Genomic DNA, 16,180 nt, shown 5'->3' on the forward strand with positions numbered 1-16,180 from the left:
GTTATGATTGCATATACTTCATCAAAATCTAAAGAAAAATGCAAAATAAGACAACAAATGGAAAAGAAAATTAAAAAACTAGAGGAACTAGTGTTCAAAAGTAGAGACCCATTAATAGAGAAAGAATTGCTAATACTAAAAGCACAGTATAATAAAGAATCGGCAGATAGAGCAGCTTTGAACATTTTGAGATTAAATCAGTCTTTTTATGAACAAGGAGAGAAACCTGGAAAAATGTTGGCATGGCAAATTAAACAATTGGAAGTGCAGAAAAATATAACGTCGATTATAAACAGCAAAGGGGAAATGATAAAGGATCCGATTGAAATAAACAAGGAGTTTAGAAACTATTATGAAAAACTTTATGAATCCCAGGATAGATCAGATCAAAACTCCAGAAATGCGTTTCTGGATAAAATAAATATTCCTACAATCGCTGACGATGTAAAATAACAATTAGATGCAGAAATCACCGAAGAGGAAATAAGCAGGGCAATTAACAATATGAGGTCAGGTAAAAAAGCTGGACCAGATGGATTTCCAATTGATTTTTATAAAAAATTTAGGAGTAAATTAATGAAACCACTATTGGAAATGTATCAGGAATCATTGAGCAAAGGAAGTCTTCCTAAATCAATAACAGGTTCACTAATCATTTTGTTACCTAAACCAGGAAAACCAAGTAATAAATGTGAAAATTTGAGGCCGATAAGCTTACTTAATTCTGATTTTAAGGTGTTGGGTAAAATATTAGCAACACGTTTGCAAGATACTCTCCCCTCAGTAATTCATAGAGATCAAAACGGTTTTATATCGGGACGCCAAGGTCTACATAATGTAAGAAGAGTCTTAAACATTATAGACGGACTAAACAATTCTTCAGAGAGGGCCTTACTTTCACTGGATGCCGAAAAAGCATTCGATAGGGTCGAGTGGCCCTATCTTTTTGATGTTCTGACTAGATTTGGTTACGGAGATGTATTTCGAAGATGTATACAATTATTACATTCAAATCCAACCGCTGAAATCTTGACAAACAAAAATATCTCTAAACCAATAAGGGTGAAACGGGGATGTCCACAAGGCTCACCGATAAGTCCACTGTTGTATTAGCTATGGAACCCTTTGCTATAGCCGTACGTTCGAGTTTATCATTGACAGGAATTGTGGTAAATGAAGTCGAACATAGGATCTCGTTGTACGCAGACGATGTAATAGTATATCTCTCAAAAATAAAAGAATCTATACCTGCTCTGCTTAGACTGATAGGGGAGTTTGGTCAAATATCAGGGTATGTCATTAACGAATCTAAATCATCCGTTTTATTACTAAATGAAGAAGAAAGGAAAAACCCACCCATAGTAACATCTCATTTTAAGACAGTAAAGGACTTTATGTACTTAGGAATAATGATTTCGCCCAAATTAAGTGAGATCGTGGAAAATAACTATGAAAGACTTTCTAAAGAAATAACAGAGATAGTGGACAGATGCATATCTCTACCAGTTTCTTTAATTGGTCGGATTAACATATACAAAATGAGTATACTGCCAAAGGTGCTTTATGCGTATCAGAACATTCCCCTGCCGCCTCCTGTAGATTGGTTTAGCAGGATTAAAAAGCTTGTTCTCGGTTTTTTATGGAAAAATGGGAGACCAAGGATAAGATTATCATTGTTGCATCTACCATACACCGAGGGTGGTGGGGTCATGTGTCCAAATATTGAGTGGTATTACTGGGCATGTCAAATCAGGTCTATAAGATACTATTTTGATTTAAATGACGCCCCGCAATGGTCAGAGATGGAAAGTATTCATTTGCATCCTCCTTTACCTTTATATTTTTTTTCAGACACAGCAATAAACTTGATTAAAAAGGCAAAAAATCCAATGGTAAAGAACATGGTCAAAGTGTTGTATGATGTAAAAAGATATATGAAGGAACCTGTTGTATTGTCACAGTTTACGCCGTTGTGGGGAAACCAGGATTTCAGACCAGGAAGAGAGGATAAAGTTTTTAGACAATGGTCAATTAAAGGACTCCAAAAAATCCAAGATTTGTATGCAACAGATTCTCAAGATATGATGTCCTTTGATATGCTTAGACATAAATATAATATAGATAGAAAGCAATTTTTCAAATATCTCCAAATTAGAAGTTACATTCGAGCAAATCAAAATAATACCTGCACCAAACCACCAAAATCAGAATTGGAAGACATAATTAGCAAAAACAGTTCAAAAAAAGGGGCAATATCAGATATATATAAATTAATTAGGTCCAAAACATCTGAAAATTCATTAGGAAGGCTGAATGCCTGGAAAAGTGATTTAAAGAAGGACATATCCATGGAACAATGGACATTGGTTTGCACAAAAGCTCATAAACAAACTATTAACTCTAGACTAAGGTTGTTGCAATACAAATGGTTAATGCGAATATATGTTACTCCGGAAAAATTATATAAGTACAATTCTGATATTCCAGACACTTGTAATAAATGCAATGAAGATAAAGGTAATTTTTGGCATTGTATTTGGGATTGCAGGAAGATAGGATCCTTTTGGGTTGCAGTAACACAAACTATGAAACAAATATTATCCAAAGAGGTTGTTTTGGATCCTGGCTTCCTTATTCTGGGATTGTACCCGGAAAACATGAGGTACACAAAAAGTGACAGAATATTTATTGATATGGGTTTGTTACAAGCAAAAAGATTAATTGCACTAAAATGGAAAAAAACAAGGGAACCGAGTATTATACAGTGGATAAAACAAATGATGGTGGCTTTGCCATTGGAGCGGATAACATGTATACTGAAAAGGAAATTGGATGTGTTTGAGAAGGTATGGAGACCATTTGTGAATTTTGTAGAAGGATTTGTATTATCTGAGGAGGACGAGGACTGAGGACAATGACATTTGATTTGGGATAATGACAAATTTAGGCCTTTAACGGAGTGATAAATCTGACGACTTTTTTTTTTCTTTTTGTTTTCTTTTTGCTGTCTGAGAGGAGTGTATGTTCATGTAGTATTTAGAGTGTTGGACTGTTTGCAAGTCACTAAAATGTAAAAAAATAAATAAAATAAAGATATTGTTGGAAAAAAAAAACCCAATGCAAATAATAACTATGCTTGTTATGTGCCTGTGTGTTTTCAGCTTACCTTGTACTCCTCTGTCTCCTTTGAGTCCAGGTGTTCCTAGTAAGGCAGGTTCACCTTTAGGCCCCACCCGATTCCCTGATGGGATGTTAACCTCTTAAGCCCCAAGGGGGTTTCTGAGCTTCCTGCTCGAAAATGTAATGCCCAAATTTAATTGATTATTTCTCTGCAAGTACAAACTCTGCCCTTACAATCTTGGTATCAAAATAAAGCTAACACTTGGGAAATTCCATCAGAGGTGTAAATATTGAAGCAGATATTACTGTGTCAAAGTTACTGGGACTGGAACACAGAAAAAGTAAGTAGATTTTATCCTCGCCTAATTTTTTTTTTTTAATTTTTAGCATATAACCCTTTTAAAAATATGCCTCAGATCACATTTGGTTCCAGAAATCCAGTAACCAACATATAAGCATCATCTGTGCAAAGATTTGTGTTTCTAAAGTGAAACAGTGAAAAACTACAGCCCTGTCAATACATGAATATCCAGACGTTGTACAAAAATGTCCAATTTTGGCACACAATTGGACACCATGCCAGTTGATTTTTTTAGGTATTAAAGAGCAGAAATTAATAAATTTTATTAACAGGTCTAAACATGCTTTTTTTAAAATATATTTTTGAAGAATTAACCATACATTTACATGGCAATGGCCCTTTTCTGCCGTGCGCATAGAGCGGTTTGATTGGCCTCTGGCCCTTTAAACTCTGAGGGGCTGTAACTTTGGTTTCTTTTGGTCAATTTGCGTGATTGACACCTCGTTTTAATCGTTTGAGCCAATAGATTCAAAGTAACGATGCCACGTTCACGTCACTTCAACCAATCAGACGTTGTAATGCCAAAACCCACGTGGGCCCAAATTTACTGCATGTGGCATCTGTCCAGTCACGTGTCTGTAGGTGGGTCTAAAATGGAGGTTGTTGACGGAAAACGGCTCTGATGCGGCTAGGTAGGCATGATAACTACTGGTAATCACGTGGCTACCGGCTACCGGCGAAAATAACGGAGGAAATCGGGACGGTAAGCCAATTTCTGTCTTAGCGCATTTGCACCGCTGTGTGTTTTTGTGGTCTTCTTTTGCGGCTCATTCAGTAAATTTTGGTCTGATCGTGGTGAAACTTGGTGTGTGGAGTCAGTGATAGCCCTGGAAGCTAACCAGCATATCTTTAGCCGGTTACATGAAGTCTGAAGAATTTCTGGTTCGGTTTTGTTTGTTTAGCGGACTTCTGCGCATTTACGTAACTGCTCGTTTAATCACGGCTTGTTTTCGGTGTGTTTGGTGGTTGTAGAAATGGTTTATATGACATTTTAGTTGAGATTCTGAGGTTTCTGTGGATACCACATATGTCTGGACTTATATTTCTCATCCCGTGTTATAACCGATTAAACGTGAACTCCTCCTTTTTGTCCCCGGTACCGGGGGCGTGGGGCTTAAGTGGTTAAAAAGAATTAAGTAAATTCACAAGACTCACATGGACTAAACTATACAAAACTTTGCAAATATCCTTAAATGTTTTTTTGTAATATAATTTTTAAAATAAAATATTTTAAAAAATACAACAGAATAAATCTAAAACACAACAACAGACTATTGGACCTAAATCAGAGACTATGATAAATATTACCTCCTTATGGAAACTTTCCTCTTTTTAAAACACTTCCTTATTTTAAGCTGTGTTTTTAAAAATGTAAAAAAGTCTCATAATTACAGTTTTCTCATGGTTAGCAGGACTAGTGGACTTTGTATACTGAATAGTCATCCTTAATGGTTCATTTTCCATTGGGAGTGGGTAATTCGTATCACACACACACACTCACACAGTTTAAATGTTTTCGGTGTTGAACAGTTGAAATGAGGCTTTCTTTTTGCCGGTAATTAAAAAAAACAAAAAAACAGTGGCTGAAAGCACTGTAAACAACAGTAGACTGGTGCATAACAAGCAAGCAAATAATGCAGAAAATAGAGATTTGAGATGTGTACTTCAAGAATAGTTTCCCAAGTAAGCACAAGTAAGAGGGAATTCATGACGATGTTTATCAAATGTGAAGCTTATTTTTGATAGTCTTTTGCTGCTGGCTCAGTTAATTTGGTTTGGAGAGTGACAAAACCTGCAGCATCAGAATCTGTGAGATGTTGGCTTTCAGCCCCGTGTCATTGGGTGAGAAAGCCGACATCTCACTGATTCTGATGCGTCGGGTCCGCGCTTTGTGTTTACGTCTTTGTGGAATCCCTTTACCTGCTCTCATTTACTGTTTTAGCTGTTTGGTGGTTGTTGAAATGAAAGCTTTAACCTGAGATTCTGAAGTTTCTGGCAAAATACATTTATATTTAAAAATCAATTCAGGATTTAATTAATCGGCATCGCGTTATTCAACCTAAAATCAATTTTAATTGGAAAATCAATAATTAAAACCCAGCCTTACTGTATAGTAACCATCAAGTATAGGTTGCCATGGAAATATTAAGCTGTCTGCATGTAATTCATTGTGAGTTTTTTTTTTTTTTCTCCCACACGCTGCGAATGCATCACTAACCCCGGAGATTCAGACTCTTCAGACCATTGCCCAAAAGGTGGCAGTACTATGAATTTATTCCACCAGCTGAAAAGTCATCCACTGCAAAATTAAGACCATCTTAAACTCCACATGCAAATGTCTCCTAACACACCAAAGAAAACTTCAAATAAACCAGCTGTGAAAGACATATCATGTATAGTGATAAAGCCAAAAAATATTGTGATATTAGATTTTTCCTCATATCGTCCATCCCTATTTTCCATTCCACTCCTGTGTCCTGTGATCATGCGTTTGGGTCCTTATCTTGCCTGCCACGCAGCAGACTCTGACAGCTATGCTTTTACTGCACTGACAGTGTGCTTGGGCTCACTAACAATGAATCAGTGGATCAAAGTCTGGTGGCACTTTTCAAAATGAACTACAAATAAGTGAATAAGCCTCCAAGGAAAAATGGTTAATTTCTTTATATTTTTGAAGCAAACTACAAAGAAATGAAGGATGGCTTGGGATATTTGCACAGCATTGTATTTATGTAAGTAGACAATGAAATGGTGCTAAGAGTTCAAGTGTAAGACAAATATTCCACAAATAATGAAATATAAATTCTCATTCACCTCCCCTGGTGGACCCGGGAATCCACGATCACCTTTTTGTCCCTGAAATGAAAAAGAGTGATATTTACACAGTTCACGGGATTACTGTTTGACTCGTAGAATTCAAAATATTCAGAAGAAACTTACTGTCTCACCATCCCTCCCTGGAAGACCAGGCTGTCCTGTCTCTCCAGAGGGCCCCTGAATGTGACAAAAAGCAATACAAGAATGTTAGGAAAAGGTTATAAGACATTTTAGAAAAGGACTATAAATTGTGCAGTTTGTTGGCAGAACTCACTGGGTATCCTGGAGAACCAGGATCACCATCTTTGCCTGGTTTTCCCTGCAAAAGGGGGGAAAAAACATGGTGATCAGGCTTTGCACCAACATCTCCAGAGTTGAATATTGAAGCATTACAAAATTGGCAAAAACTGCACATCCTCCAGTGGCCACTAGAGGCTGACTCCCAAAGGGAGTCAAAAATTCTGAGATTGACTACCTTCTTAAAATGTCCAGTTTTACAATAATAAAAATGACATTCATACCTCTGTTAAATATAAATATTTAACTCATTCACTTAATTGAGTTAGGCCTGCGGTCAGGTTGACATCCCAACACATGCAACTGGAGTCAATAGGTGTCTGCAAGGTCTTGTTCATCATTTCAAAACGTTACACCGGACTTCATGACTGTGTGCACAGTAGAATAATGTGTATGCGTTCATAACTACCCTGTATTCACATCTATGAAGAGCTGTTTGAAGGTTTACCCGGAGTTTTGGGCTTATTGATAAGGTTTCAGTATGTCTTTAAAAGGCTTGGAGAACATGTTCTACAAATACATACTGAACATACAATCTGGTAACAGTCAAATGAACCCTGCGTCATAGATCCCTTTTGGTCTCTTCTTACTGCTTCAACCCAGGAATTAAAGCTCTGCTGTGTCTTAGCAGTCTTGAAGGAATGACATGTACAAACTGAAATATTGGCAAATATGTTTGAGAGTTCCCTCTTTGCAGCAAGTTTCACTTGCATGTATACACACAAAAAAGCTGAGAGAAACCCTGTAAAATAGTCAGATTGTTTGAGAAAGTTGGGCAACACCTTTCCTCTTTGTCTAAACCAAATGTCAGAGATGAGGTTCCAGACACTCTTGCACTTGTACACATGTTGAGGGCTTTAGAATTGAGTTTACCTTTGAGCAACAGACATATTTTAGCAACACAGGGGCGATTACGTAAGTTTAGTGACAGGATTTGCTTGAAATTCCAGAGCTGTACTTACTCGTTTTCCCGGCTCTCCTGGTTCTCCCTTTTCTCCTTTCTGCCCACCATAGGGACCCTACAGTGAGATAAAGAGACATATAAACACCACAGTCACCATCAAGAAGACTAGATACTCCACTTCTTCCAACTTGCAACTTAAATGTTTTGTCTGTTTTCTCGAGGGACTCTTAATGTGTGAAGGTAAATTTGGTTCAGGGGACCGGAGATACTTACAGGAGGTCCCGGTAAACCCGGATCACCTTTAGGGCCAGGAGGTCCTTGGTCGCCCTGCAGAATAAAGAGAAAAAATCAGAATCAGTGCAGAACGAGTTTAGAGTTTGAACCAAATCTATTTGGCTGGTTTGGCATAACAAGTCAATTAGGCTACGTTCACTCTGCAGGTCTTAATGCTCAATTCCAATTTTTTGATCAAATCTGATTTTTTTTTGTCTGCTTGTTCACACTACAAATAAAATGTGACAGCAAACGCGGTCCTGTGTGAACCCTCAAAGCGGCCCGCATGCGCAAAAGAAGACGTCACACACAACGCGCTCTGTTTAGACCCAGACCAAACAATATTGTTTGACTGATGGCCCTTAATATAAATACTTGTTTCGGACTTTACATTTCTCAATTTTGCTTTAAGTTATAAAGTTATTTTGTTATTTACATATGGGCTAATAATGATCCTTGTTGCTGTTTTAGAGGAGCTGTGCTTCAAAGGATAGTTACAGATTTCTGTCAGAATCTGCAGATTATACAGTACAAATAAAGTGTTCACTTGTCTCCAACGTTGTCTTCCCAACAGTTTCACTAACATCTACACTGGATGGCCGGGAAGCGTTCACGATGTCTTCTCGGGCGCTTCTCCGGCGCTGATAATTGGCGTCTGTCTTGTGTCAGTGACGTAAAAGACGGATTTACTGCGACATGACCATTCAAACAGCAGTCGCTTTCTAAAACATCAGATATGTATCGGATTCAGTATCACATACGAAAGTGACCCAGATCGGATTTGAAAATATCGGATTTGTGCCGTTCACACTGTCATACCATGATCGGATATGAGTCGCATAGGGTCAAAAAAGTCGGATTTGATACGCTTTCGCCTGCAGTGTGAACGTAGCCTTAGTCCCTCTCCTCTTTAGTCTGGAGGCTTTGCTTCAATCCAATTTAAATGAGCTTTGACTTAAAGAAGGTGTCAGTGTTTGTGGATAATGTTAACATATGGTTGCTTCTTTTTCTTTTTTACACAGTAGAGCTTCAACCTGTATTTGCAGCTGGCAAATTGAAATGTGTTCACAGATAGTGATTTCTGTGTTTTTCAGCCTTGACTTTTGCACACAGAGATTTCTCCAGATTCTCTGAATCATTGTAATATTATGTACGGTAGATAATGAGATATTAAAAGCTTTATTCTGAAATAAGCCCACCAGATGTAGTTGCAGATTAATTTTTTTGCAGATAAACCCGCCCATCTGTCTAAGAGGCTCTTTTTATACCACATCATTTTACTGACCTCTTGCCAATCAGTGAGTCCAATTAGTTGCAAAATGTTACTCCAGCTGTTGCTTTTTAATGTCACTTACTTTTCCAGCCTTTTGTTTCCCCTTCCCATAGTTTTTGCAATGTGTTGCTGCCATCAAATTCAAAATGAACTAATAATTTGTGTCATAATAATGTCTCAGTTTAAACATCTGGTACGTTGTCTTACGCAATTTATTTACATTTTACACAATGCCCGTCTGGTGTTTTTTATTTCTTTACTGAATGAAATGACTAAATATGATTGGCAGGCATAGATACTCTCTGCTGCCATCATGTGGCTGTGATTTATTACTCTGGCATAAACTGGTTTTTATATATGTTCACACACATTTAATACATTTTTATGAGCAATGATTAGGTACTGCCAAGATGAGGCATTTTGATACAATGTAAAATACATGCATTATGGAAAATATGAATGACCTTTTTCATATATATGGAAAATCTGTTAATAAAGTGAGCGCCTCCCACCTGTCAGCAAGAGATACTGAGTTTTAAACTTGGTTGAGTTTTAAAATCTCTCTATTTAAAATCAAATTTTAGTCTCGTCAGTCCTCGTTTCTGTGGCAAATGGAATACTTCACCACTTTTATGCCTTTAAAATAGTTATACCTTGTCTCCTCTCTGAATTTCAGTCTCAGCCGGCTTTGTCTGCTCCCCAACCTGTCCTGGAGGACCAGGAGGTCCTTGCAAACCTGGTGCACCCTATGGTCACGGCAGGGAAAGAGTGGCAGGTTTAGTAATTCAGTAAAAGCTCTGAGAAGACAAGCTTGAGGCAGAGACTGAACATAACTCTAGTAAAAAAGTGACGATTATGGTACCTTTTCTCCTTTGGGTCCTTGGAAATTCAAACCCATATTCCCCTGTTGAGAAAAAGCAGAGGGAGGCTGTCACTTCAGGCTCAGTGGAGTATATTTCATGACCAAGAATAGTTCAAAATGTATTATCATTTTGTCTTTATTTACTAAAGATCAGTTACAAAGTGTTTGATCTCACCTTAGGCCCGGGTGGACCAGGAGCACCTGGACGACCCTGAAAAACAAACCGAGAAACAGTTGGCCTTCAATCTGATGCTATTTGTGCAACTTTCATGAAAAAAGGTTTACGCTGTAGCAGCTTCACTTTACCTCAAGGCCTCTGGGTCCTGGGGGACCTACCGGACCTTGTATACCTGGAGGTCCAGGTCGGCCCTGTGACATAAAAGCACAAAGGATAAAGATGTACAGAGAATTGGTAAAACATACAGTTTAAAAAAACCCAAACATTTTCATTATTTTGCTTCTGCATATTTCCTTTCATTCTGTTTGAGTCTGTGAGCATTTCTGTGAGTGTGTGAGAAATTACAGTCCTATGACTTACAGTCCTAGCTCTAAAAATGTTTCCATAAGCACAAATAAATAATGTTAATAATTATAAAAACAGCAGACACCTTGATATATGATGGCTTTATGTTTATAATATCAGCATTAGTCATATTTCAGCTTATAAATGATCACAATTAAACAGATTTTCATTTGTCGCATTATTAAACAGACCGCTTTGACATCTAAAGCTCAAGTTCTGTTCATTCATTCATTTTGTTTTGTTTTTTTATACACACATCATTCTGACTTACGTATTTGAAAATTTTTGAATCTGCACATGAATTTAATTAAATGTGTAAATTAGCTTTGGCAGCACAGTGTTTCTAAAAGGAGAATACTTCACTCACAGGACCTCCTGGCAAACCGGGTAAACCCACTGCTCCTGTCTCTCCGAAACGATTGGCGGAGATAACATCACCTGGGTCTCCCTGCAAAGAAAAGAAAAAGAGATGCTCAGATATACATTTGTCTTCATAAAGGGAAAGAACCTGAGGGGAAAAAAGGAAATGTTGCTTCTGAATATCAAACAATATCAAAGAGCACCATCTAGTGGACAAATACAGGAAAAACTCAACTTGACATCAGTAAAAAAAAAAAAAAAGTTAGAAAAATGATAGAAATTGATTTTATAGAAATTGATTTTATAGAAACCTAAAGGAGAGGCAGTAGTAGGGCTTTCACATCTGTGTGTTTCACAGCAAACACTGACAAATAAATTAGTGAAACTCTTATTTGTTTGTTGTCGTGTTGTGTTTTTTGTTTACATGAACTAAAAAAAAAGTGATTTTTTTAAAAATTATTTTCCATGGTTTCATTTTCAAAACAGAACTTTTTTTTTAATGTGTAATGTTTATTTATTTGTAATTGGCTTCCTGGCCCTTTCCTTAGAAACCCCGTCTTTGGCCTTTTAAACCTGGACGTGCCCGCTTGTTTGTAAAACCACACATCCACACACGTATTTTTCTACATTGCCCCAGTTGAGAAGGGAATTTATATTTACTTAAGTAAGAGTTAAATTAAGGTCTACCAGCCATAACAAGTTCAAAGCACAGTCAAGTCAACATTTCAAATTAGAGCCTTCCTCTGAGTTGTGTGGTGCTTCTAAAGCTGTAGATATATCAGCCTACAGTGAGATAGAAATCTGTATATTAGTGCAGAAATTGCTGACATATCATGTTTTTAATTCAGAACAATGAATGACAAGAATAACAAAGAAGTAGATTTAAAAGGATCTAAGATCTAAAATGATTATTTTGCCTAAATGCAACAATTATTTTCATTGATTTTCATACAAATTATATTATAAATATGAGAAATAGGAAAGTAAGTGACAATCTGGTCTGCTTTTGTTTCTAGCTGGTAGAGGACATCACTTAAAAAATTGAATTCAAACCTTGAAAATTAAGTTATATTTTTTTAATCAATTTTTAACATTAAGAGCATTAATAACAAAGTTACAAAATGTATGTGTGCTGATTTTTACCTTTTGTCCTGGCAGACCAGGTGGACCCTGTAAATGAGTAAAATAGAAAAGTTTGAAAAAACAAAACAAAACAAAACCAGACAGATCACTGTGATGCAAACTTCATCCTGTAATGACTTACTTGAAGTCCTGGCTGCCCAGGGATTCCTGGACTTCCTGGGAAACCCCTCTCACCCTAAAAAAGGAAAAAGAAAAAAATAGAAAGACATAGCTACGCTGAGTGTCAACATTCTTTTTTGGCTTTAAGAATTTCTCTTCTATAACTTGCTTTATTGATCATAGACATTTTTATTAGATACCTTTGTCCCATTGCAACCCGGCACTCCTCTTGGACCTGGAGGACCATCCTGCCCGGGTAGACCCTGATAAACAGGAATTAAAACAGGAAGTTTAACCATAAATGCTGCATGATTTTGAGTTAGCTAGAATTATTTTAGCTCTTTAAATATCTCACTGGAAGTCCGGGTGTTCCTGGAAATCCTGGTGTTCCTGGAGGTCCCTGATAGAGAGGAAAAAAAATAAGAATGTGTTATTTAAAAGTTGAAATGTGAAAAAAAAAGAATCCAGTGTTGAGTTTTTTCAGGACCTAGCTGACTGTTATAAATAAGGCAAAATAGGGACACCTGCTGGCCAAAGTAGAGCATTACAACCCCAAATTATTCAACGCTGAGAAAACACTAAAAAGTCATCCTGTTTATTTAAAAGGGGAAGAAAAAAACAGGTGAAATTTACCTACTTAAAAAGAATGTAACTACCTTTTATGTGTGTGTCTGTGTTTTTAAAAAAGCATAAACATTCATAAACTTCAATAAAAAAATCAATAAAATTATGGAGCCATGTCTTATGTTTCTCAGTGTGGCAACAGCTCAAAATCCCTATGAAGTCTTTAGGAAAAATGGGGGAATTACTTACTCTAATTCCTTTTGGACCACCTGGTCCTTGAGGTCCATCACTTCCCTGAGAGAAAGAACAAACAAACAAACACGAAAGCATTAATGATGAGCCTGATCATCTTTGACTCCACACTGTGAGCAGCATCAAAGACCAGTAACAGCCAAGTAATGAATCTACAGTAGTATTACTGCAGAAGTAATGGAAAACTTATTCATGTCCTTTACTTAAGTAAATATCCAAACAGGACTACTGTTAAAAATTAAAAGTATAAAAGCTAGTGTTCTCATGAAAATGTGCTTAAAGTTAACCATCAGTACCAGATTATACGCTTAAATCGATTCAACACTGTTCAGGATTTGTGTAAAGCTTTACAAGTAAAAGCACTCAAATCGAGCCTTTACGGGATTACCGCTGCGTGTGAGCAGCGTCGGCGCCTGACGGTTCTTATCTACGTCTGATATTATCCCGCCTAGCAACCACCTAACAAAAGCCTAAAACTACCCATTTGTAGTGTTTATGGACCTGCAACACCTGAATGCTTTGTGTTACTTCGAATTCACAGTAACATCATATTCATATTAACCAAGCTGAATTATAGACAAGTATATTATAACATTATCATGTTACATGGCAACCACCTGGCAGTCGCAAGCCATTTTTTTAACACTTATGCATGTTAAAAAGCATTATATCACTTTCAACAGCGCAAAGACGCCGAAGTCTGTGGGATTTTCTGTTGTATTTGATGCTTTGACAAACAAAAATGTATCTTATACTTATGCAGGGGGATGGCCAAACCCTTTTTTGGATGGAGTGCAGAAAACCTTTTGACTGCAGTAAACATGCTTAATGCAGGAAAACATCATCTATACATGTAATGACATAACTACCTAAATATTTAGCAGTTATTCACATTATTGTCCTTAATTATTTAGTCAGTTTGTTGACCGATAGTAGTTTGTAAAAAAAAAAACAAAACATAAAAGTTACCCAGAGCCTTATTTTGGGGTTTTTCCCCAAAGAGGTCTTTGCAAGTGTCAAAGAAAAATAACCAGGAGTGTAACTGAAACATCTTTTTTTTTTTATCTGTTTGGCTCATTTACTCAATCACTCAAGCAGAACAGGCACAGATTTTAATGAATTAACAGTGACTCATTGTTTTTCATTTGTATATGCACTGCCACCATCCAAAGTCAGAAAATAGCCCAAGTCACAGAAATTGATATATTCAGAGTTTCAATTCAAATCAGTTCCTTTTCTCTTCTCGTCTCCTTGACCTTCAAACCCACCTTCTCTCCTCTGGGCCCAATTGGTCCTTCTGGTCCAGGGAATCCTGGGACGCCTGGCTGTCCCGTCAAACCTGGGAAACCCCTTTCACCCTGCAAGCAATGACACAGTCAAACAATCATTTGTTTCATATTGTTTATCATATTTTCGGTGTCTTTTCCAGCTACACACAGTTCAGAGCTTCTGTACCTGGACAGCTGCACATTAAATTTTGCTCAGCAGGCTCTGTGGTTCTGCACATTTAAATTGGAATAAATAACTGATCCTATTTTAAGAGGTTTAAGACCAGATAAGTTTCAGATTTAATTTCAGTCTGGTCATAATAGAAAGGCAGAGTTACTTATAGTCTGTAGCACATTTAAACAACAGATGGTTTAGAGAGATGCATATTTACATTACACGTCTCCAAAAACCACAAAATGCATCAAAATCTGAAAGGTGTGTTTTGTTGTATTAACTAATTATTATGGACCCAGTGATGTAGTGGTCAGTAAAATGTGTTTGATTTTGTCAAATTAATGATTATTCATCTAATAAATCATGACACTGCTCTCCCCTCTACATAAGCTTCCTTTATGCGTTAAAAGTATCTGTATTAGTATCTGCAATACAAGCCTGTGTTTACTTGGTATTGGATCGATACCAAAATCTGCAGTATCGCACTATTATTCATAAAAAAGAGAGGAGATTAAAATGTACTGAGAAGGATTGAAAACATATTTCACAACATGAAATCTGCTGTCTTGAGTTCTTGAATGCTTTCTCTCGATTATTGAGGAGTCTTTGCACTCTGAGGCGACAGTCATTGTAATTTGTCTCTATATGAATAAAACTGAACTGAGTTGAATTAAACGTGTGAGTGTGTTCTCCAACAGCCGAGGTGTTTCTGCGTAAATGATGTGAAAACTTTGCCTGTCTTAGTATCTTGTCAAACATTAGCTCCTCCCGTCATCCAGCTCGTACAATCACAGGCAACAAAACACGATGAAAGCCGGAAATAGAGCCAGGCTGCCTTTTAAAGTATGTGTGAGCTTCAATAGCAAAATGTAAGATCCACAGAAACAAAATTTAAAAAATCACAATTCATATTTCTGCTACTTTACTACATCTCTGTGTGTTATGATTCTGTGACATTATTTATTATTTAAAGACCCGTGTCCGTTATTTTGGCTATAGTGTTTCAGCCTGTGATAAGTCTGACTGGTTCAACTTAAATACAGACTTCACTTGTCTGGTTATAGAGTAATAATAAAAAGAAGAAGAAGATTTCATTAGTCATCCCAAGAAAAACTGTTCCTTGTGTGCGTGGTTTTTTTTAAATATGTGTTGCTATTAATTACGTGTAAGAAATCTATGAGAAATCGGGCCTTTGCTCCCTAACTCTGTGCCCTCAGTCGCAAATTTCAGGTCAAAGTGAATAACACATATGTTCATTAATTGGACGGGAGTATTCAGGGTACACCCACTGGCTGTGTGTGGTGTCCTCACATTCACAACACGGTGGTTACTAGTAACACCCCACGTGTCATTGTGTGACACTGTGTTTACCTTTTCTCCTTTCACTCCACTGCAGTCACATTTGGATCCTGCACATCCATGGCAAGCCTGTTTAAAAAAAAACAAAACAAGAGAAAGAGAAATTAGCATCTTTTGACTTTTACTTAACAAAAAAAAAATCAGCGACATTTCCAATGATGAATAAAACTAACAACTGCATTCCAGTGTTCTGAAAATAGAGGCTCTAAAGTTGCTTTTTCCGATTCCATAACAAGCGAAAGATTCCCAGGAAAAGACACAAATAGAGGTTGGAGGTTGCATCAGGAAGGGCATCCAGTGTAAGAGTCCACCAAATCAAATGTGTGGAGGAAGCAGGTAAAAGCTAGAAAGCAGCTTTCTGGGTTCTGAAAATGTGTCTGCCATGTCTCCTTTTTGTCCTAATTTCCTGCCAAATCTGCAGCCTCAGCGATGTAAAATCAGTCAAAACTCCTTTCCAGAATTGTAAAACCAAACAGTAAATTTAGTCAACTTCAGCAAGTGCTACGGCATGCCACCGGGGGGCGCTGCAT

At 37.1% G+C, this 16,180-nt stretch overlaps 1 protein-coding gene across 2 annotated transcripts in view; it reads right to left on the bottom strand.

Annotated features, from left to right (window-relative positions):
- Nucleotides 1-16,180, bottom strand: part of col4a5 (collagen, type IV, alpha 5 (Alport syndrome)) — a 71,568-nt gene that overhangs the window by 30,529 nt on the left and 24,859 nt on the right. The window contains exons 2-18 of one of the 2 annotated variants that reach the window (XM_063469463.1): nucleotides 15,663-15,719; nucleotides 14,117-14,206; nucleotides 12,846-12,890; nucleotides 12,388-12,432; nucleotides 12,233-12,295; nucleotides 12,055-12,108; nucleotides 11,934-11,960; nucleotides 10,798-10,878; nucleotides 10,214-10,276; nucleotides 10,083-10,118; nucleotides 9,908-9,949; nucleotides 9,699-9,791; nucleotides 7,773-7,826; nucleotides 7,558-7,614; nucleotides 6,573-6,617; nucleotides 6,422-6,475; nucleotides 6,296-6,337 (exon numbers count right to left, since the gene is read on the bottom strand). In XM_063469463.1, the coding sequence (XP_063325533.1) occupies nucleotides 6,296-6,337; nucleotides 6,422-6,475; nucleotides 6,573-6,617; nucleotides 7,558-7,614; nucleotides 7,773-7,826; nucleotides 9,699-9,791; nucleotides 9,908-9,949; nucleotides 10,083-10,118; nucleotides 10,214-10,276; nucleotides 10,798-10,878; nucleotides 11,934-11,960; nucleotides 12,055-12,108; nucleotides 12,233-12,295; nucleotides 12,388-12,432; nucleotides 12,846-12,890; nucleotides 14,117-14,206; nucleotides 15,663-15,719 (948 nt within the window). The remainder of the gene's footprint in view (nucleotides 1-6,295; nucleotides 6,338-6,421; nucleotides 6,476-6,572; nucleotides 6,618-7,557; nucleotides 7,615-7,772; nucleotides 7,827-9,698; nucleotides 9,792-9,907; nucleotides 9,950-10,082; nucleotides 10,119-10,213; nucleotides 10,277-10,797; nucleotides 10,879-11,933; nucleotides 11,961-12,054; nucleotides 12,109-12,232; nucleotides 12,296-12,387; nucleotides 12,433-12,845; nucleotides 12,891-14,116; nucleotides 14,207-15,662; nucleotides 15,720-16,180) is intronic. The other variant, XM_063469464.1, reaches the window with a different exon arrangement.

This window comes from Pelmatolapia mariae, linkage group LG3_W (genome assembly GCF_036321145.2).
Source record: "Pelmatolapia mariae isolate MD_Pm_ZW linkage group LG3_W, Pm_UMD_F_2, whole genome shotgun sequence".
NCBI classification, from domain to species: Eukaryota; Metazoa; Chordata; class Actinopteri; order Cichliformes; family Cichlidae; genus Pelmatolapia; species Pelmatolapia mariae.